The sequence below is a fragment of the Carcharhinus amblyrhynchos genome, unplaced genomic scaffold, assembly GCF_965287045.1.
Source record: "Carcharhinus amblyrhynchos unplaced genomic scaffold, sCarAmb.v2.hapA scaffold_54, whole genome shotgun sequence".
Lineage (NCBI taxonomy): Eukaryota > Metazoa > Chordata > Chondrichthyes > Carcharhiniformes > Carcharhinidae > Carcharhinus > Carcharhinus amblyrhynchos.
The window spans coordinates 954,722-978,505 of NW_027649795.1; the positions used below are offsets into that span (position 1 = coordinate 954,722).

General features: G+C 46.4%; 1 protein-coding gene across 1 annotated transcript in view; it reads right to left on the bottom strand.

Moving 5' to 3' along the window:
• LOC145337639 (ADP-ribose glycohydrolase MACROD1-like) overlaps nucleotides 1-23,784 on the bottom strand; it is a 792,171-nt gene that overhangs the window by 41,473 nt on the left and 726,914 nt on the right. The window contains exon 6 of the mRNA XM_080182454.1: nucleotides 13,250-13,368. Coding sequence (XP_080038580.1) covers nucleotides 13,250-13,368 — 119 coding nt within the window. The remainder of the gene's footprint in view (nucleotides 1-13,249; nucleotides 13,369-23,784) is intronic.

A 23,784-nucleotide genomic window follows, 5' to 3' on the forward strand; every position in this document is an offset into this window, starting at 1 on the left:
CTTTGAGCTTCAATGGAACACTGCAGCAGTAAAAAGTCTGACAACACCAGGTTTCAGTCCAACCAATTTATCTGATAGGAAACTCACTAGCTTTCGGGTTAGCCCCTTTGTCAGGTGAACGAACGAGGGGGCTAACCTAAAAGCTAGTGAGTTTACTATCAAATAAATCGGTTGGACTGAAACTTGGTGTTGTCAGACATTTTACTGTGTTTACCCCAGTCCGACGCCGGCACATCCACACTGCTGCAGGCCAAGGACAGACATGTGGACACAGGAGCAGGATCGTGTGTTAAAATGGCAAGCAACCAGAAAGTCAGGGTCCTGACTGAGCACGGACCGAAGGTGCTCAGCAAAGCGATCCACCAGTCTACGCTTGGTCTCTCTGATATAGAGGAGACCACATTGGGAGCAGCGAATGTAACAGACCAGATGGAAAGTGGTGCCAAGTGAAACGCTGCTTAACCTGGAGAGAGTGTTTCGGGATCTTGGATGGTGAGCATGGAAGAGGTAAAGGGGCAGGTTTTACACCTCCTGCGATTGCACGGGAAGGTGCCAGGAGAGACGGGAGGGCTGACGGGTATAGTGGAGGAGTGGACGAAGTTATCCTGGAGGGAATAGTCTCTGCGGAATGCTGGCAGAGGGAGTGAAGGGAAGATGTGTTTGGTGCTGATGACTAGAATACAGGAGCAGACATATTGCGCTCAACTGATGCGGTGGGAATGGAGAACCTTTAGCTCTTGTGCTCGAGGCACTCTAATACATCGAGGAAATAAAATCCACTGGCTTAACGATTCTGTAAATAGCACAATTCCTCGCAGAACCTTTTGGGAGAGGCGAAGGCAACACACATCAGGGAGTGTAATGAACCCAGGACCAGCTTGTGACACGAGGAAGCCAGCCCAGAGAAGGCTGTTGGAATGTGCAGCCAATACAAACACCAGCTGCCTCCAGTACGGAGCCAGCCAACACTTCCATCAGCTACATTCTGGGAATCTTTCCCAGCTGAGGCTTGTGTTCAGGAACTCTTGCTTCATCCCAGAGGGAAGGTTTTCCAGCTGTTGGGATACTCTGTCTGGTTTGTCCCAGTTACAAGGCTTTATGTTACTGTGTTTCTGCCTCATGTATCAGAGATGATAGAATCCCGACAGTGGCTGGGGAGGCATGGTGGGTTAGCACTGCTACCTCACAGCGCCTGGCTCCGATTCCCGGCTTGGGTCACTGTCAGTGTGGAGTTTGCACATTCTCCCCCAAGTCTGCGTGGGTTTCCTCTGGGTGCTCCAGTTTCCTCCCACAGTCCGAAGACATGCTGGTTAAGTTTTCTCTCAGTGTAACCCTGAACAGGCACCCAAGTGTGGTGACTGGGTGATTTTCACAATAACTTCATTGCAGTGTTTATGTAAGCTGACTTGTGACACTAATAAATAAACATTTTACACTACAGAAGGATGCCATTCGGCCCATCAAATCTGCACCAATCACAATCCTATCCAGGCCCTATCCCCATGTATTTACCCGAGCTCATCCCCCTTACACTATGCAGCAATTTAGCATGGCCAATCCACCTAACCTGCACATCTTTGGACACTAAGGGGCAATTTAGCATGGCCAATTCACCTAACCTGCACATCTTTGGACACTAAGGGGCAATTTAGCATGGCCAATTCACCTAACCTGCACATCTTTGGACACTAAGGGACAATTTAGCATGGCCAATCCACCTAACCTGCACATCTTTGGACACTAAGGGACAATTTAGCATGGCCAATCCACCTAACCTGCACATCTTTGGACACTAAGGGACAATTTAGCATGGCCAATCCACCTAACCTGCACATCTTTGGACACTAAGGGACAATTTAGCATGGCCAATCCACCTAACCTGCACATCTTTGGACACTAAGGGACAATTTAGCATGGCCAATCCACCTAACCTGCACATCTTTGGACACTAAGGGGCAATATAGCATGGCCAATCCACCTAACTTGCACATCTTTGGACACTAAGGGGCAATTTAACATGGCCAATCCACCTAATCTACACATCTTTTGGAGGAAACTGGAGCACCTGGTGGAAACCCACACACTCAAGCTGGAATTGAACCAGATTCCCTGGCACTCTGAGCCAGCCGTACTAACCCACTGTGCCTGCCCAACGTAACTGACTGTTCTGTTTTGAAGCTAGCTTAAGCTAATTTGGCCACATCAACTTGGAATTCTGGGTTCTGCTTGGAAACGTGGCTACATTCGAAAATGCAGTGTGAAGCAGAAATGATTCTTGTGGGAAACAAGCTCCATGGTCACAGATGCAGCTTGTTTGTTGACAGTTACAGACGTTGCTTGTACTGTTTGTACCTGGTAATTACATAAGATAAGATAAGAAGTCAGGATGCTTTGTATAGCTATACATTTTCCGTTCCAGTTCTGTTCAGTTGCTGTTTGAACGCTATACAAGATTTTGAAGCCAAATCTCTCTCTCTAAAAAAAATGTTTTTAAAGTTTATTTATTGGTGTGACAAGCAAGGTTTAACATTAATACCACAATGAAGTTACTGTGAAAATACTCTAGTCGCCCACACTCTGGTGCCTGTTCGGGTTACACTGAGGGAGAATTTAACACCCTAACCTGCACGTCTTTCAGGGGAGAATGTGCAAAGTCCACACAAACAGTGTCTCAAGCTGGGCATCGAATGGGGGAATGGCATTGTGGGGCAGCAGGGCTAGCCACTGTGCCACCGTGCCGCCCATGCTCTCTGATTTACCAGTAAATTAATCTCTTTCGCTATCTGTGAAATGCTAATTCTAAAGGATGCTTAATTAAGAAGTTTCTACTTTGCACCAGTTGTGCTGATGCCTATTCTAATCCTACAATGCACTATTCAAATCAGCTTCCTAGCGCCAGTTTACTCAGAGAGGGGAGGAGATGCCCTAGTGTTATTATAGAAACATAGAAGATAGGAGCAGGAGGAGGCCATTCAGCCCTTCGAGCCTGCTCCCCCATTCATCACCATCACGGCTGATCATCCAACTCAATAGCCTAATCCTGCTTTCTCCCCATAACCTTTGATCCCGTTCGCCCCAAGTGCTATATCCAGCTGCCTCTTGAATACATTTAATGCTTTGGCATCAACTACTTCCTGTGGGAATGAATTCCACAGGCTCACCGGGTGAAGAAGTGTCTCCTCATCCCCGTCCGAAATGGTCTACCCCCAATCCTCAGACTGTGACCCCCTGGTTCTGGATTCCCCCCACCATCAGGAACATCCTCCCTGCATCTACCCTGTCCTGTTAGAATTTTATAAGCGTCTACAAGATCCACCTCCCCCTCATTCCAAAGAAGGAGTTGGTTTGCAGGTTGAGCAGGTAATTAAGGCGGCAAATGGAATTTTGTCTTTCATTGCGAGAGGGATGGAGTTTAAAAACAGTGAGGTTATGTTGCAGCTGTATAAGGTGCTGGTGAGGCCACACTTGGAGTACTGTGTACAGTTTTGGTCTCCTTACTTGAGAAAGGATATACTGGCACTGGAGGGAGTGCAGAGGAGATTCACTCGGTTGATTCCGGAGTTGAGAGGGTTGGATTATGAGGAGAGACTGAGTAGACTGGGGCTCGACTCATTGGAATTCAGAAGAATGAGGGGAGATCTTATAGAAACATATAAGATGATGAAGGGAATAGATAAGATAGAAGCAGGGAAGTTGTTTCCACTGGTGGGTGAAACTAGAACTAGGGGGCATAGCCTCAAAATAAGGGGGAGCAGATTTAGGACTGAGTTGAGGAGGAACTTCTTCACACAAAGGGTTGTGAATCTGTGGAATTCCCTGCCCAGTGAAGCAGTTGAAGCTCCCTCATTGAATGTTTTTAAGGCAAGGATAGATAGATTTTTGAACAGTAAAGGAATTAAGGGTTATGGTGAGCGGGCGGGTAAGTGGAGCTGAGTCCATGAAAAGATCAGCCATGATTAATTTTATTAATGATCTGGATGAGGGTATAGTTGGGTGGATTAGTAAATTTGCTGATGACACCAAAGTTGGAGGTGTGGTAGATTGTGAGGAAGGGTGTCATAGTCTGCAGGGAGACTTAGATAGGTTGCAGAGCTGGGCCGAGAGGTGGCGGATGGAATTTAATGCGGAGAAGTGTGAGGTAATTCACTTTGGTAGGAGCAACAGATGTGTCGAGTATAGGGCTAACGGGAGGACTTTGAATAGTGTGGATTAACAGAGGGATCTAGGTGTGTGTGTACATAGATCCCTGAAAGTTGGGAATCAAGTAGATAAGGTTGTCAAGAAGGCGTACGGTGTCTTGGCGTTTATTGGTAGGGGGATTGAATTTAGGAGTCGCAGTGTAATGTTGCAACTGTACACTACTCTAGTGCGGCCGCACTTGGAGTACTGTGTGCAGTTCTGGTCCCCGCATTACAAGAAGGATGTGGAGGCGTTGGAGAGGGTGCAGAGGAGGTTTACTAGGATGTTGCCTGGTATGGTGGGGAGGTCCTATGAGGAGAGACTGAGGGATCTAGGGTTGTTTTCGTTGGAAAGAAGGCGGCTAAGAGGGGATCTTATTGAAACATATAAGATGATTAGAGGTTTAGATAGGGTGGATAGTGATAGCCTTTTTCCTCGGATGGAGAAAGCTAGCACGAGGGGGCATGGCTTTAAATTAAGGGGGGGTAGCTACAGGACGGATGTCAGGGGTAGGTTCTTTACCCAGCGGGTGGTGAGGGATTGGAATGCCCTGCCTGCTGCAGTTGTAAATGCGTCTAGTTTGGGGGCGTTTAAGAGATCTCTGGATAGGTTTATGGACGAAAAGGGATTGGTATAGGCTAGTGGGTCATTGTTTTTGTAACTGGTCAGCGCAACATCGTGGGCCGAAGGGCCTGTTCTGCGCTGTAATGTTCTATGTTCTATGTTCTATGATCTTATTGAATAGCGGAGCAGGCTCGAGGGGCCAGATGGCCGACTCCTGCTCCTAGTTCTTATGTTCTTATAAGTGCAGGTCAGTTTATGGGTTTTTTTTTGAAAAGGGCAGCATGGACAAGTTGGGCCGAAGGACCTGTTTCCAGGCTGGAAACCTCTATGACTCCCTGGATTGGCTATGCTGAATTGCCCCTTAGTATCAGGAGGGCTGGCCAAGGTAAACAGGTGGGGTTGTGGGGGAAGGGGCTGAGTGGGATTGTGGTCGGTACAGATTCGATGGGATGAATGGCCTCCTGTTGGGATTCTACGACCTCTAACTATGCCTCACGATTTAATTTAAAGTGTTTGCAATGATGGAAAATTGAGTGAATTTGAGTAAAGGGAATGTGTGGTTGAGAGAGAGAGAGAGATGTACACACTAAATTTATATCCCTGACAAGTGAAGATGCGCAGATCGATACGGATCAAAGCAAAGAGGTCTTTGCCCGCCATAAGAGGTGAATGATATTAATCCAGTTTAAACCGGTTTCCTGACACTCAGCAAGGCCGGACAGGGCCTGAGGAGCCCTGCTCACTCAAACATCAAATCAGAAAATTTATTATGGGCAGAGATCACTCAACAGCCTTGAGAAGAAGGCCCCGTCTCTCACATTCAGTCAGTATTGAACAGGGACAGGCATCTGGCTGAGGGAAAGGAGGCGGAGGGGGGGCAGTGGGAATGTGGGGAGGGGGAGATATTTCCCTTCTCACCCTATCCCCTCCTGACAGAAGCAGAATGGTATGTACTGTTGTCACTCCACAATGAATGAGGGAGGCATTCAGAGTATAATTTTGAGAAGTATACACAGTAAGAAGTCTCACAACACCAGGTTAAAGTCCAACAGATTTATTTGGTAGCAAACGCCACTAGCTTTCGGAGCGCTGCCCCTTCGTCAGGTAAGTGGGGAGTTCTGTTCACAAACAGGGTATATAAAGACACAAACTCAATTTACAGAATAATAGTTGGAATGCGAGTCTTTACAGCTAATCAAGTCTTAAAGGTACAGACAATGTGAGTGGAGAGAGCATTGTGTCTTTATATGCCCTGTTTGTGAACAGATCTCCCACTCACCTGACGAAGGAGCAGTGCTCCTAAAGCTAGTGGCATTTGCTACCAAATAAACCTGCTGGACTTCAACCTGGTGTTGTGAGACTTCTTACTGTGTTTATCCCAGTCCAATGCTGGCATCTCCAATTCTGAGGAGTCACAGAGTCACAGAGGTTTACAGCATGGAAACAGGCCCTTCGGCCCAACTTGTCCATGCCACCCTTTGTTTTTTAAAACTCCCTAAGATAGTGCCAATTGCCCACATTTGGCCCATATCCCTGTATACCCATTGTACCCATATAACTGTCTAAACGCTTTTTAAAAGATAAAATTGGACCCGCCTCTACTACTACCTCTGCTAGCTTGTTCCAGACACTCACCACCCTTCAGCCCAACTTGTCCATGCCGCCCCTTTTTTAACCCCTAAGCGAGTCCCAATTGCATGCAGAGAGACTGTAGGACAGGCAAGGGTGGGGGGGAGGAGGTGTTTTGATGACTAGTGTCTCAAATATTTCTTTAACACCTCACAGGTATGGTGACCAGAAACTTACACGAAACTGAGAGGCCTGGGCAGAGTGGACGTGGAGAGGGTGTTTCCACTAGCAGGAAAAACTAGACCCAGAGGGCACAACCTCAGGCTAAAGGGACGATCCTTTAAAACAGAGATGAGGAGGAATTTCTTCAGCCAGAGAGTGGGGAATCTGTGGAACTCTTTGCCGCAGAAGGCTGTGGAGGCCGGGTCATTGAGTGTCTTTGAGACAGAGATAGATAGGTTCTTGATGAATAAGGGGATCAGGGGTTATGGGGAAAAGGGAGGAGAATGGGGATGAGAAAAATATCAGCCATGATTGAATGGCGGAGCAGACTCGATGGGCTGAGTGGCCTAATTCTGCTCCCGTGTCTTATGGTTGACTGGAGATGTCAGCGTTGGATTGGGATGGGCACAGTAAGAAGACCGATTAGCTGGGGTAAATGTGTGGGGTTACGGGAATAGGGCCTGGGTGGGATTGTGCTCAGTGTGGACTTAATGAGCCAAATGGCCTCCTTCTGCACTGGAGGGATCCTATGATTCCATGATGGATAGCAGCCCATCAGCACGGAGAGGTCGGAGGGGATTGAGAGAAAGGTGAGAAAAGGAAAATTAAAATTGGCCAGAGCAGAAACACAACCGCAAGAAAAACGGCAGAACTGAGGGAAGAAATCCTTCTCTGAATGCGTGCTTCATAAATAATGAACCATCTCCCTAAGTGTTGCATTAGTCATTGTGTGGTAAGAATGTTTACAAAGAACTGAATGGAGACCCGAGAGGCATTGTATTTACACTCAGTGATGGGTGGTTACAGAAAACGCAATCAGAATCCCTTTCCCTTGTCTGTCGACAGCTCTGCAGCAGCGAATGGCTAACCAAGGGGACGCTAACAAGACAGCACGCTTTGTCTGAAACTACCCAGCAGTCAGCTCCCACCACACGTGGGTTACCACAATGTTAATCTGAGAGCAACAGGCAAAGCAAAGGCAGGTTTTAGAGTGATAGAGGTTTACAGCATGGAAACAGGTCCTTCAGCCCAACCTGTCCATGCCACCCTTTTTTGTTAACCACTAAGCTAGTCCCAATTGCCCCGCATTTGACCAATATCCCTCTATACCCATCTTACCCGTGTAACTGTCTAAACGCTTTTTAAAAGATAAAATTGTACCCGCCTCTATTACTACCTCTGGCAGCTCGTTCCAGACACTCACCACCCTCTGTGAGAAAAAATTGCCCTTTGGACCCTTTTGTATCTCTCCCCTCTCACCTTAAACCTATGCCCTCCAGTTTTAGATTCCCCTTTGTTTGGGAAAAGATATTGACTATCGAGCTGATCTGTGCCCCTCATTATTTTATAGACCTCTATAGGATCACCCCTCAGCCTCCTACACTCCAGAGGAAAAATGTCCCAGTCTATCCAGCCTCTCCTTATAACTCAATCCATCAAGTCCCGGTAGCATCCTAGTAAATCTTTTCTGCACTCTTCCTAGTTTAATAATATCCCTTCTATAATAGGGTGACTAGAACTGTACACAGTACAACTTCAGCAAGACATCCCAACTCATCGTGAATGATGGAGCAGGCTGTATGGTCTATTCCTTAAGGCCATAACATACAGCAGCAGGATTAGGCCATTCAGCCCATCAATTCTGCTACTCATTCGATCATGGCTGATAAGTTTCTCAATTCCACCCTTCCGTCTTTTCCCCATAGAATGTTTGATCCCCTTACCAATCAAGAAACTATAGGGTGGCACAGTGGGTTAGCACTGTTGTCTCACTCCACCAGGGGCCCAGGTACAATCCCAGCTTGGGTCACTGTCGGTGCGGAGTCTGCACATTCTCCCCATGTCTGTGTGGGTTTCTTCCCACAGTCCGAAAGACGTGCTAGTTAGGCGCTAAATTCTCCCTCAGTGTACCTGAACAGGCGCTGGAGTGTGGTAACTAGGGGATTTTCACAGTAACTTCATTACAGGTGAACATGCCCTGTCTACATCAACGTGGATGATGTAGAAAGGGTCCTTTTTAGGTCACCAACAACCTGTCCTGGTCCCCCCAGTGGCAACACGATAGCTAAGAAAGCCCTACCAATGCCTCTACTTTCTCAGAAGACTAAGGAAATTTGGCATGTCAGCTACGACTCTCACCAACTTTTACAGATGCACCATAGAAAGCATTCTTTCTGGTTGTATCACAGCTTGGTATGAGCTCCTGCTCTGCCCAAGACTGCAAGGAACTACAAAAGGTCGTGAATGTAGCCCAATCCATCACACAAACCAGCGTCCCATCCATTGACTCTGTCTACACTTCCCACTGCCTCGGGAAAAGCAGCCAGTATAATTTAGGACCCCACTCACCCCGGACATTCTCTCTTCCACCTTCTTCCGCCGGGAAAAAGATACAAAAGTCTGAGGTCACGTATCAATCGACTCAAGAACAGCTTCTTCCCTGCTGCTGTCAGACTTTTGTATGGACCTACCTCGCATTAAGTTGATCTTTCTCTGCACTCTAACTGTGATTGTAACACGACATTCTGCACCCTCTCCTTTCCTTCTCTATGAACGGTATGCTTTGTCTGTATAGCGCGCAAGAAACAATACTTTTCACTGTCTGCTTACACATGTGACAATAATAAATCAAATCTAATCAAATAATATAAGCCTACTCGTGACACTAAGAAACAAACTTTAAGCTTTTTCTCCACCGAGTGCCTTGTCTGAGCTGACCCTCAAGTCAATTCACGACCCATCAGCTCTCTCTGTCTCACAAATGGACAGAGCTGCTCAAGGACCCACGGACCTCAGTCGACAGGTCATGAGATATGATCTGGAGGAATACTTACACGCTGGAGTCGGCAACAAGAGGAAGGGATGACTCAGGATTAGGGGCTGGAAACCTGCCTGAGTTTTAACTCCGCACCAGGGGATCATTGCAGGGGCAGCATTCAGCACTCAGTGCTCGTTCACTCAGACACCTTTCAACCTAACAGCCCCCACCCATGTGCCTTCATCTCTCCCAAACAGCTTACCAATGGATGGCCCAACTGAATTTAGCACGACCAATCCATCTAACCAGCACGTCATTTGGACTGTGGGAAGAAATTGGAACACCCGGAGGAAACCCACGCAGACATGGGGAGAAGGTGCCAACTCCACACAGACAGTGACCCAAGCAGAAAATCGAACCCAATCCAAAAGTCGTGCTGGTTAGGGTGCTAAATTCTCCCTCAGTGTAACCCAAACAGGCGCCAGAGTGTGGTGACTAGGGGATTTCCACAGTAACTTCATTGCAGTGTTAATGTAAGCCTACTTGTGACACTAATAAATAAACTTTCTCTATCCCTCTCTTAGTTGCATTCAACAAACTGGCCTCATTTGTGGCAACGAATTCCACAGATTCTCCACTCTCTGGCTGAAGAAATTCCTCCTCATCTCTGTTTTAAAGGATGGTCCCTTTACTCTGAGGCTGAGTCCTCAGATCCTGGACTCTCCGACTAATGGAAACATCCTGCTCCCATCTCTTGTGGGTCTGGTAATGTAACACTCCCCTGGTGCTGGACAAAGTGCTTGGGGAGGTTTGTGATGACACTGATGAAAGGTGCATTGACAAGCTGTCTATCTCATTTATCAACGCACTATATAATGAGATCAACGAGCGTAAGCAGTGCCTCGAGAGGAACTACACTTTAGAAATTGACAAGTCTTTTGCTATAATCTCACTTAAGTGAGCATTTAAGTGTGGTACCTTTTGTCTTCCCTGCTATTTTCTGACATTGAAATTTAACCCTTCCAGTGTCCCAGTCACATTTAAATGTGGTTGGACCATTGGAGGTGGTCCGTGAGACGAGGGATCTGTGTGATCACACAGTGGAGCAGTGGTTAGCACTGCTGCCTCACACCTCCTGCGACTGGGGTTTGATTCCCAGCTTGTGTCACTGTAATTAATTTTAATTTGAATTTGATTTATTATTGTCACATTTATTAACATACTGTGAAAAGTATTGTTTCTTGCGCACTATACAAAGCATACCGCTCATAAGAACACAAGAACTGGGAGCAGGAGTGGGCCATCTGGCCCCTCGAGCCTGCTCCACCATTCAATAAGATCATGGCTGATTTTTTCATGGACTCAGCTCCACTTACCCGCCCGTTCACCATATCCCTTAATTCCTTTACTGTTCAAAAATCTATCTATCCTTGCCTTAAAAACATTCAATGAGGTAGCCTCAACTGGGCAGGGAATTCCACAGATTCACAACCCTTTGTGTGAAGGAGTTCCTCCTCAACTCAGTCCGAAATCTGCTCCCCCTTATTTTGAGGCCATGCCCCCTAGTTCCAGTTTCACCTGCCAGTGGAAACAACTTCCCTGCTTCTATCTTATCTATTCCCTTCATAATCTTATATGTTTCTATAAGATCTCCCCTCATTCTTCTGAATTCCAGTGAGTACAGTCCCAGTCTACTCAGTCTCTCCTCATAGCCAGCCCTCTAAACTCCAGAATCAACCTAGTGAATCTCCTCTGCACCCCCTCCAGTGCCAGTATATCCTTTCTCAAGTAAGGAGACCAGAACTGTACACAGTACTCCAGGTGTGGCCTCACCAGCACCTTATACAGCTGCAACATAACCTCACTGTTTTTAAACTCCATCCCTCTAGCAACGAAGGACAAAATTCCATAGAGAAGGAAAGGAGAGAGTGCAGAATGTAGTGTTACAGACACAGCTAGGGTGCAGAGAAAGATCAATTTAATATATTCTGATCTGATTTATTATTGTCACATGTATTGGGATACAGTGAAAAGTACTGTTTCTTGCGCACTATACAGACAAAGCATACCGTCCAAAGAAGAGGGTGCAGAATGTAGTGTTACAGTCATAGCTAGGGTGCAGAGAAAGGTCAACATACTGCAAGGTAAGTCCACTCATTATCTGTGTGGATTCTGCACGTTCTCCCGTGTCTGCGTGGGTTTCCTCCGGGTGCTCCGGTTTCCTCCCACAATCCGAAAGACATGCTGGTTGAGTGCTAAGTTCTCCCTCAGTGTAACCTGAACAGGTGCCAGAGTGTGGAGACTAGGAGATTCTCACAGTACCTCATTGCAGTGTTAATATAAACCTTAACTGTGACACTAATAAATAAAGGTGGATAGAGAACTGGTTGTCAGACAGGAAGCAGAGAGTGGGAATAAATGGGTCCTCTTCAGAGCGGCAGGCAAAGAGTAGTTGGGTACCTGCAGGATTCAGTGCTGAGACCCCAGCTATTCACAGTATAGAACATAGAACAAAGAACACTACAGCACAAACAGGCCCTTCGGCCCACGAGTTGCGCCGATCACATCAACACCTACCGATCCATAGACCTATCTATAACCCCCAATCCCATTAATACATACATTAATGATTTGGACAAAAGAATTGAAGGCAATATTTCCAAATTTGCAGACTGCACTGAGCTGAGGGGAAGAGATAGAATGGACAGGAAAACATTGTTTCTATTGGGTGGAACGGAGGCGCAGTGGGTTAGCACTGCTACTTAACAGCGTCAGGCACCCGGGTTTGATTCCTGGCTTGGGTCACTGTCTATGTGGAGTCTGCACATTCTCCCCAAGTCGATGCAGGTTTCCTTCAGGTGCTTCGGTTTCCTCCCACAGTCCAAAGGGAATTGGCCATGCAAAATTGTCCCTTAGTGTCCAAAGATGTGTGGGTTAGGTGGATTGGCCATGCTAAATTGCCCCTTACTGTCCGGGTGGACTAGCAAGGGTAAACGCATGGGGTTATGGGTTTAGCACCTGGGTGAGATAGAGTGATCAAGGTTTACGGCATGGAATTAGATCCTCGGCCCAACTTGTCTATGCAGCCCTTTTTCTTAAAACCCCTAAACTAGTCCCAATTGCCCGTGTTTGGCCTATATCCCTCTATACCCATCTTACCCATGTAACTGTCTAAACGCTTTTTAAAAGACAAAATTGTACCCACCTCTACTACTGCCTCTGGCAGCTCGTTCCAGACACTCACCACCCTCTGTGTGAAAAAAATTGCCTCTCTGGACACTTTTGTATCTCTCCCCTCTCACCTTAAACCTATGCCCTCTAGTTTTAGACTCCCTTACCTTTGGGAAAAGATATTGACTATCTAGCTGATCTGTGCCTCTCATTCTGCATATCGATGGGCTGAATGACCTCCTTCTACATCTAGAATTCTATAATTTACAATTCCCGAAGCAGGAACATGGATTCAGGCTAAGTGACAGTAGGTGTAGAGGGGACAGGCGGAAGATCTATTTTGACACAGAGGTGTCTGGAATTCACTGCCTGAGTTGCTGGTGGTGGAAGCAGAGACCCTAAACTCTTTGGAGAAACTGTCTGGATCTGCGCCGTCAAGTGCTGTAAACTAGAGGGCTATGGGCTGGCTGCAGGAAGGTGGGATTAGGAAGGGTATCTGAGTGTCATCAGGCTAGAATGGCCAAGATGGGCCTAGTGGCCTCCTTCTATGCTGTAACGTTTCTGCGGTTTTGAAAGCCAAGATGTCAGGAGGGCCTGGGACTCACCAGAGCAACGTTTTAAGAAAAGCTGCAGTCTTCTGAAGCGGGGTGGGGGGGTAAAGGGAATTTAAATGATTGACACTTTTTTTAAAACGATGAAGATTCCCCATCTCAGACCCTTTGAAACAGAAAATTCTCTCCTTAATTGGAAGCCATTGTCTGACTGCGTTTTCCTGCAACAACTTACAATCGTCCTCAGGCTATTGTCCACGGCAAGATTCAAGCTCTTTATGTAACAACTCCGGAGTGCCTTCTCTGGAAGCCTTTCCTTTCCCCGTACGATGGGACCCACCGTGTGGATGACATCTACAGAGAAAGACAGAAAGAATGGAGTCAAATTGAAGCGGACAGGAGTTTATATTTGCTGCTGTTAACACAGATATCAACTGTCTCGACGTCTGCGGATTAGAGATAGCTGGTGTTGAGAAAATTGCCCCAGGAAAATACCAGTGAGAGCGCCACGGGACGGAACAATAAAAATTCCTACCCCTTTTCTAAAATACACTACCTAATGTTCATAGACCACAAGGATCTACAAAAGGTCGTGAATGTAGCCCAAATGCAAAAATGTTTTTGTCTGTACAGCAAGAAACAATACTTTTCACTGTAGGTTAATACATGTGACAATAATAAATCAAATCAAATCAAATGGAGTCATAGAGGTTTACAGCATGGAAACAGGTCCTTTGGCCCAACTTGTCCATGCCGCCCCTTTTTTTTAAACCCCGAAGCTGGTCCCAATTGCCCGCATTTGGCCCATATCCCTCTATACTCATCTATGTAACTGTCTAAATGCTTTTTAGAAGACAAAATTGTACCCACCTCTACTACTACCTCTGGCAGCTTGTTCCAGACACTCACCACCCTCTGCTTGAAAAAAGTTGCCCCTCTGGACCCTTTTGTATCTCTCCCCTCTCACCTTAAACTATGCCCTCTAGTTTTAGTCTTCCCTACCTTTGAGAAAAGATATTGACTATCTAGCTGATCTATATCCCTCATTATTTTATAGACCTCTATAAGATCACACCTCAGCCTTCTACACACCAGAGAAAAAAGTCTCAGTTTATCCAGTCTTTCCTTATAACCCAATCCATCAAGTCCCCGTAGCATCCTAGTAAATCTTTTCTGCAATGATGCGTATTAGTACACCGGGATTGAGCTGCGATGTTTAGCTCCTAACATGGGGAGGTGATGGCCAAATGGTATTATTGCTAGACTATTAATTCAGAAAGTCAGCTAATGTTCTGGGGGACCTGGGTTTGAATTGCGCCACGGCAGATGATGGAACTTGATTAATAATGTCTGGAATTAAGAATCTACTAATGGTAATGAATGACAAGACAGAGTACAGGAATGACATAGAGAATCCGATGAACTGGTGCGGCAACAGTAATCTCTCCCTCAATGTCAATAAAACAAAGGAGAATGTCATCAACATCAGGAAGTGTAAAGGAGAACATGCCCCTGTCTACATCAACAGGGATGAAATAGAAAGGGTCGAGAGCTTCAAGTTTTTAGGTGTTCAGATCACCAACAACCTGTCCTGGTCCACCCCCATGCTGACACTATAGTTAAGAAAGCCCCACCAACACCTCTACTTTCTCAGAAGACTAAGGAAATTTGGCATGGCCGCTACGACTCTCACCAACTTTTACAGATGCACCATAGAAAGCATTCTTTCTGGTTGTATCACAGCTTGGTATGGGCTCCTGCTCTGCCCAAGACCGCAAGGAACTACAAACGGTCATGAATGTAGCCCAGTCCCATTACACAAACCAGCCTCCCATCCATTGATTCTGTCTACGCTTCCCGCTGTCTTAGGAAAAGCAGCCAGCATAATTAAGGATCCCATGTATCCTGGACATTCTCTCTTCCACCTTCTTCCGTTGGGAAAAATATACAAAAGTCTGAGATCACGTACCAACCGACTCAAGAACAGCTTCTTCCCTGTTGCTGTCAGACTTTTGAATGGACCTACCTTGCATTAAGTTGATCTTTCTCTACACCCTAGCTATGACTGTAACCCCACATTCTGCACCCTCTCCTTTCCTTCTCTATGAACTGTATGTTTTGTCTGTATAGCGTGCAAGAAGCAATACCTTTCACTGTACGTTAATACATGTGACATTAATAAATCAAATCAAGACGTCAAGAATGAGAGGTCACAGTCTTAGGATAAGAGGCAGAAAATTTCAAGTTGGAGGAGAAACTACTTCTTCCAAAGGGTTGTGAATCTGTGGAATTCGCTGCCCCAAAGTGCGGTGGGTGCTGGAACAGTGAGTAAATTTAAGAAGGAGTTAGACATTTTTAATTGGGAATGGGGTGAAGGGTTGTGGGGAGAAAGCAAGAAAATGGGGATGGGGAGCATTTCAGCCATGATCGAATGGCGGAGCGGACTCGATGGGCCGAATGGCTTCATTCTGTTCCTATACCTTATGAAAAAACTATGGATTGTCGGAAAAACCCATCTGGTTCACGAGTGTCCTTTAGGGAAGGAAGTCTACCGTCCTTACCCCGGTCTGGCCTACATGTGACTCCAGAACCACATCAATATGGTTGACTCTCAACTGCAATAAATGCACATCTTTGGACACTAAGGAGCAATTTAGCACGGCCAATCCACATAACCTGCACATCTTTGTTAACTAAGGGGCAATTTAGCATGGCCAAAGCACCGAACCAGCACATGTTTCTGAAAGTGGGAGGGAACCAGAGCACCTGGAGGAAACCTTCGCAGACACGGGGAGAACGTGCAGACTCCACACGGACAGGGATCCAAGCCAGGAATCGAACCTGGCTCCCTGGTGCTGTGGGGCAGCAGTGCTAACCACTGCTAACCAGAAGTCTGCTGAGTGGAGCTTGAATGCGTAATCTTCTGGCTGAGAATAAGTGGTCTACCCACTGAGCTACGTCTGACACCCATCCGCCAGCGACTGTTTATAGCCAATGTCAGTAAGGTTGTGCTGGCCTTGGAAAGGGTCCAGAGGAGGTTCACAAGAATGATCCCTGGAAAGAAGAGCTTGTCGTATGAGGAACAGTTGAGGACTCTGGATCTGTACTCCTTGGAGTTTAGAAGGATGAGGGGGATCTTATTGAAACTTACAGGATACTGCGAGGCCTGGATAGAGTGGACATGGAGAAACTAGGAAAAACTAGAACCAGAGGGCATAACCTCAGGCTAAAGGGACGATCCTTTAAAACAGAGATGAGGAGGAATTTCTTCAGCCAGAGAGTGGGGAATCTGTGGAACTCTTTGCCGCAGAAGGCTGTGGAGGCCGGGTCATTGAGTGTCTTTAAGACAGAGATAGATAGGTTCTTGATTAATAAGGGGATCAGGGGTTATGGGGAAAAGGCAGGAGAATGGGGATGAGAAAAATATCAGCCATGATTGAATGGTGGAGCAGACTCGATGGGCCGAGTGGCCTAATTCTGTTCCTCTGTCTTATGGTCAGATAAACACAGGAATGTACTCGGATGCGATGCTCCCCAGTTTGCTCAGTCTCACTGCTTAATGAAGGAGACGACGGCACCCAGGCTCCATGCAAGAGTAAATTGAAAATAAAAAGGATAAAGTCTCTTTTAAGGATTGAACTCTGTATCGAAGCATGTCCCCTCTGCTTCCTTAAGCCAGAAATGAAATAAAAAAGAAATTGGAAAGATCTATAAAAGATTAACAATGCAATCACACAGCAAATCCAACTGTCCTTAATCCTGTCTGTTAGAGATCAAACAATTCATTTCAAGCCTTCTAGTGCTTTTTATCGATAATACTTTCCATCTCTGCTGCCTGACAGATGTGACTGAGATCAGACATGGCCTGCAGGTCACAGTCTGGTTACCGACATATTCCTCACATCAAAAGGGTAAGAATTGCAGGGAGTGAGAGGTCTCTCACTCTTCTAGGGAGGATGTAGATGTTATAAGGTGAGGTATGTGTTATAACCCTGTGGCTTCTATCCCAGGAGGCCCTAAGGACAATTTAACCTCGACAGAGGTTAAAACCCAGCGGCACCTTCTCCATCCTGTTCTGCTCACATAGAAATCATAGAATCCCGACAGTGCATAAGGAGGCCATTCAGCCCATTGTGTCTGCACCAACCAAATCCCACCCAAGTCCCACTCTCACAACCGCCACCCTGCTGAACCCATGACACTAGGGGCAATTTAGCATGGCCAATCCACCTAACATGCACATCTTGGGACGCTAATGTGCAATTTAGCATGGCTAATCCACCTAGCCTACACATCTTTGGACACTAAGGGACAATTTAGCATGGCTAATCCACCTAACCTGCTGGATTAACACATTTTGGACTGGACACATGGATGGCGTGGTGGCACAATGGTTAGCACTGCTGCCTCACAGCGCCAAGGGCCTGGGTTCGATTCCTGGCTTGGGTCACTGTCTGTGCGGAGTCTGCACATTCTCCCTGTGTCTGCCTGGGTTTCCTCCCACAGTCTGAAATATGTGCTGGTTAGGGTGCATTGACCCGAATAGGTACTGGAATGTGGCGACTAAGGGAATTTCACAGTAACTTCAATGCAGTGTTATATAAGACATAGGTGCAGAATTAGGCCACTCGGCCCATCGAGTCTGCTCTGCCATTCAATCATGGCTGATATTTTTCTCACCCCCCCATTCTCCTGCCTTTTCCCCATAACCCCTGATCCCCTTAATCAAGAACCTATCTATCTCTGTCTTAAAGACACTCAATGACCCGGCCTCCACAGCCTTCTGCGGCAAAGAGTTCCACAGATCCACCACTCTCTGGCTGAAGAAATTCCTCCTCATCTCTGTTTTAAAGGATTGTTCCTTTAGCCTGAGGTTGTGCCCTCTGGTTCTAGTTTTTCCTACTCGTGGAAACATCCTCTCCACATCCACTCTATCCAGGCCTCGCAGTATCCTGTAAGTTTCAATAAGATCTCCCCCCAAACTCCAACAATTACAGACCCAGAGTCCTCAACCGTTCCTCATACAACAAGTTCTTCATTCCAGGGATCATTCTTGTGAACCTCCTCTGGACCCTTTCCAAGGCTGGCACGTCCTTCCCTAGATACAGGGCCCAAAACTGCTCACAATACTCCAAATGGGGTCTGACCACAGTCTTATACAGCCGCAGAAATACATCCCTGCTCTTGTATTCTAGCCCTCTTGATATGAATGTTAACATTGCATTTGCCTTCCTAACTGCCGACTGAACCTGCACGTTAACCTTAAGCAAGCCTTACTTGTGACTAATAAATAAACTTTCACTTTATTTACGGGGAGGCAATGGCCTAGTGCTCTTATTGCTAGACTATTAATCCAGAAACTCAGCTAATGTTCTGGGGGACCCGGTTTCGAATCCCACCACGGCAGATGGTGGAATTTGAATTCAATAAAAGAAAATCTGGAATTAAGAATCTACTGATGATCCATTGTCGGAAAACTCCATCTGGTTCCCTTTAGGGAAGGAAATCTGTCGTCCTTACCCGGTCTGGCCTACATGTGACTCCAGAGCCACAGCAATAACTCTTAACTGCCCTTGGCCAACAAAGGATAGTTTTTCTGAACTCTCATTCTATGCTACTAAAACCACATCCTAACTCTTTCAAACTCTCTAACAATGCTTTAACCCAATCTTTTATCTTTCTCCCACCAACGCCTCTACTTTCTCAGGAGACTAATGAAATTTGGCATGTCTGCTATGACTCTCACCAACTTTTACAGATGCCCCATAGAAAGCATTCTTTCTGGTTGTATCACAGCTCGGTCTGGGCTCCTGCTCTGCCCAAAACCACAAGGAACTTCAAAAGGTCATGAATGTAGCCCAATCCATCACACAAACCAGCCTCCCATCCATTGACTCTGTCTACACTTCCCGCTGCCTCGGGATAAGCAGCCGGCATAATTAAGGATCCCACACACCCCGGACACTCTCTCTTCCACCTTCTTCCATCAGGAAAAGGATACAAAAGTCGGAGGTCACGTACCGACCGACTCAAGAACAGCTTCTTCCCTGCTGCTGTCAGACTTTTGAACAGACCTACCTCGCAGTTGATCTTTCTCTACACCCTACCTATGACTGTAACACTACATTCTGCACTCTTTCCTTTCCTCCTCTATGAACAGTATGCTTTGTCGGCGCGAGAAAAATAGTTTTCACTGGACAATAAACATAACAATAATAAATCAAATTAAATCAAATCAAAATCAGGATGGTGGGTGGCTTGGAGCAGAATGAGCAGATGGTGGTGTCCCCATATATCTGCTGCACCTTGTCCTTCCAGATGGAAGGGATCGTAGAGTCATATAGGTTTACAACATGGAAACAGGTCCTTCAGCCCAACTTGTCCATGCCACGCTTTTGTTTTAAACCCCTAAGCTAATTCCAATTGCCCGCATTTGGCCCATATCCCTCTATACCCATCGTACCCATGTAACTGTCTAAACGCTTTTTAAAAGACAAAATTGTACCCGCCTCTACTACTGCCTCTGGCAGCTCGTTCCAGACACTCACCACCCTCTGTGGGAAAAAATTGCCCCTCTGGACCTTTTGTATCTCTCCCCTCTCACCTTAAACCGATGCCCTCTAGTTTTAGACTCCCCTACCTTTGGGAAAAGATATTGACTATCTAGCTGATCTGTGCTCCTCATTATTTTATAGACCTCTATAAGATCACCCCTCAGCCTCCTACACTCCAGAGAAAAAAGTCCCAGTCTATCCAGCCTCTCCTTATAACTCAATCCATCAAGTCCCGGTGGCATCCTAGTAAATCTCTTCAGCACTTTTTCTAGTTTAATAATATCCTTTCTATAATAGGGTGACCAGAACTGTACACAGTATTCCAAATGTGGCCTTACCAATGTCTTGTACAACTTCAACAAGACGTCCCAGCTCCTGTATTCAATGTTCTGACTGATGAAATCAAACATGCTGAATGCCTTCTTCACCACTCTGTCCACCTGTGACTCCATTTTCAAGGAGCTATGAACCTGTACCCCGAGATCTCTTTGTTCTGTGACTCTCCTCAACGCCCTACCATTAACTGAGTAAGTCCTGCCCTAGTTCAATCTACCAAAATCTCACATTTGTCTAAATTAAACTCCCATCTGCCATTCGTCAGCCCACTGGCCCAATTGATCAAGATCCCATGGCTTTGGAAGGTGCTGTCTTAGGATCTTTGGTGAATTGCTGCAGTGCATCTTGTAGATGGTATACACTGCTGCTACTGAGCGTCAGTGGGTGGTGGAGGGACTGGGTGTTCGTGGATGTGGTGCCAATCAAGTGAGGGCTGCTTTGACCTGGTAGAACTGTATCCTGTGTGAGTCACTATCTTCGGAAGACAAGCAAGGCGGGAGGGAAAGAGTGAGGAGGCAAGGAGAACAGAAATGGAAAGAGAGAGGAAGAATGGAGACTATCTATCGAGGTGTGTTGCAATCTAATTTGCAGGCTGTGCCTGTTTGTCTGACACGGATGCTTGCTGTGTGCAGCGACCTGTAGCAATGCAATAACAGGAAAGAAGCAGTGATCTCACACCACTGCTACAGAGATAACCTCAGTAAAGAATGTGACAATTAGACAGGGCGCTGTGTCTCTCAGCGGGACTTTAACAGAATGGTGTTTGTTTGGAAAATAACACTGCGGGGTCCATGCTGTCTTGCTATTAAAGGGTCAGCGTGCCACAGATCTCTGTTGCCGACAGGGCTCGGGCTGTGTCACGGTGGCACAGTGAGTTAGCACTGCTGCCTCATAGCACCAGGGACCTGCGTTCGATTCCCGGCTTGGGTCACTGTCTGTGTGGAGTCTGCACATTCTCCCCATGTCTGTGTGGGTTTCCTCCAGGTGCTCCGATTTCCTCCCACAGTCCAACGATGTGCAGATTAAATGGATTGGCCATGCTAAATTGCTCCTTAGTGTCCAAAGATGTGCAGGTTAGGTAGATTGGTCATGCTAAATTGCACCTTACTGTCCAAAGATGTGTGGTTTGGGTGGACTGGCCACGCTAAATTGCCCCTTAGTGTCCAAAGATGTGCAGGTTAGGTGAATTGGCCATGCTAAATTGCCCCTTAGTGTCAAAAGATGTGTGGTTTGGGTGGGTTGGCCATGCTAAATTGCCCCTTAGTGTCCAAGGGTGTGTAGGTTGGGTGGATTGGCCATGCTAAATTGCCCCTTAGTATCAAGGGGACTAACATGGGGATAGGACCTGGGTTGGATAGTGATTTGATTGAATTTGGTTTATTATTGTCACATGTATTAACATCCAGTGAAAAGTATTGTTTCTTGCGTGCTATACAGACAAAGCATACTGTTCATAGAGAAGGAGAGAGTGCTGAATATAGTGTTACAGTCATAGCTAGGGTGTAGAGAACGATCAACTTAATGCGAGGTAGGTCCATTCAAAGGTTTGACAGCAGCAGGGAAGAAGCTGTTCTTGAGTCGGCTGGTATGTGACCTCAGACTCGATGGGTCGAATGGCCTCCTTCTGCCCTGTAGGGATTTTATAATTCAGATGCTGCCAGACCCGCTGAGATTTTCCAGCGTTTCTCTTTTGGTTTCGGATTCCAGCATCCGCGGTAATTTGCTGTTAATCTATCTAAACACAAGCAGTTGTGCTGCCCTCAGCGATTCAGACCTTGGGAAGAAAGCATGCTGAGCTGGGATGGTTATACAGAAAATTACTGCTCCTTAGTAAACTCCGCTGAAACTCAGAACAGCGTTCAATGCCTTCCCAGCTGCGATCAATCTCCACTTTGGAATTTCCAATTTTACAGATCATATCCAGGGTTCATAATACCCTCTGATCATCGAATCACAGAACGATTACTGCACAGAGCGAGGCTTTCTACAACAGCCATTCCCCCCCTCCCCCGATAGACATCGAACACCAACAATGCAGACAGAATCCATTCGGCCCATCGAGACTGCAATGATTGTCTGAAAGAATGCTTCACCGAGGCCCCTCCCATTGTTCCATCGTCGTATTTACATAGCTACTCCTCCAAACCGACACATTTTTGGACACTAAGGGACAATTCACCATAGCCAATCCACCTAACCCGCACATTTTTGGACACTAAGGGGCAATTTAGCACAGCCAATCCACCTAACCTAAAGTTAAAGTTACTTTATTAGTGTCACAAGTGGGCTAACATACACATCGCAATGAAATGGGTGAACATACACATCGCAATGAAAATCCCCTAGTCGCCTCACTCCAGCACCTGTTTAAGTAGACTGAGTGAGAATTTAGCATGGCCAATCCACCTAACATGCACACCTTTGAAGCATGGGAGGAAACCAGAGCACCCGGAGGAAACCCACACAGACACAGGGAGAATGCGCGAGACACCACATAGACAGTGAGTGACATAAGCCAGGAATTGAATCCGGGTCCCTGGCGCTGTGAGGCAGCAGTGCTAACCCGCTGTGCCACCCAGTAATCTGCACATCTTTGTACACTAAGGGACAATTTAGCATGGCCAATCCACCTAACCTGCACATCTCTGGAGCTTGGTTGATTGGGGATAGATACGTGGGGTTATAGGGATACAGCTGGGTTGGGATTTTGTGTTGGAACACTCCTGATGGGCTGAATGGCCTCTTTCTGTGCTGTAGGGATTCTATGATTCTACAGATTGAATCCACAGTGGTCGGTTGTGGATTGTGTTACTTTTAGAACGTGACTGCGCTGAATTTAGTGGAATATAATTCAGGAAAAGCATCAGAACGACACAGAATCAGAGTGATAAATATGAACCATTTGCCTTGGTGTAAAGAATCAAATTCAGTCGAGGTGTAGATAGTACTGGATAATATAACTGACCCATAACAGATGTCAAATCTAACCAGAGAACAATCAGGAAGGTGGGAAGTGAACAAGGGAATAAATGAGGCTTAATTAGAAAGATAACATTTTTACAACTTGCTTTTCAATTTCCCATTTCATTCTCAGCAATCCAATTGGAGAAAATCACCGAATCCCCACAATGTAGGAGGAGGCCATTCAGCCCATCGAGCCTGCACTGACCACAACTCACCCAGGCCCTACCCACAAAACCCCATATATTAACCTTGCTAATTCCCCTGGCACTAGGGGCAATTTAGCATGGCCAATCCATCTAACCTGCATATCTTTGGACACTAAGAGGCAATTTAGCTTGGCCAATCCACCAAACCTGCATATCTTTGGACACTAAGGGGCAATTTAGCACGGCGACTCCACCTAGCCTGCATATCTTTGGATATTAAGGGGCTATTAAGCATGGCAAATTCACAAAACCTACACACTTTTGGACACTTAAGGGCAATTTTGCGTGACCTAACCTGCACATTTTTGGAGTGTGGGAGGAAACCAGAGCACTCAGAGGAAACTGAGGCAGACCCGGGGACAGCTAGCAAGAATCCATAGACTCCCTACAGTGCAGAAGGAGACCATTCGGCTCATTGAGTCTGCACCAACCACAATCCTACCCAGGCCCTATCCCTGAAACCCCACATACTTACCCCGCTAGTCCCCCTAACACTAAGGGTTAATTTAGCACGGCCAATTCACCTAACCTGCACAAGAGTATTATCACAAGAATATTAATCCAAAACCCAGCTAATGTTCTGGGGGACCTCGGTTCGAATCCCACCACGGCAGATGATGGAATTTAAATTCAATTAAAAAAATCTGGAATTAAGAATCTACTGATGACAAATTGTTGGAAAAACCCACCTGGTCAGGACTGTGGGAGAA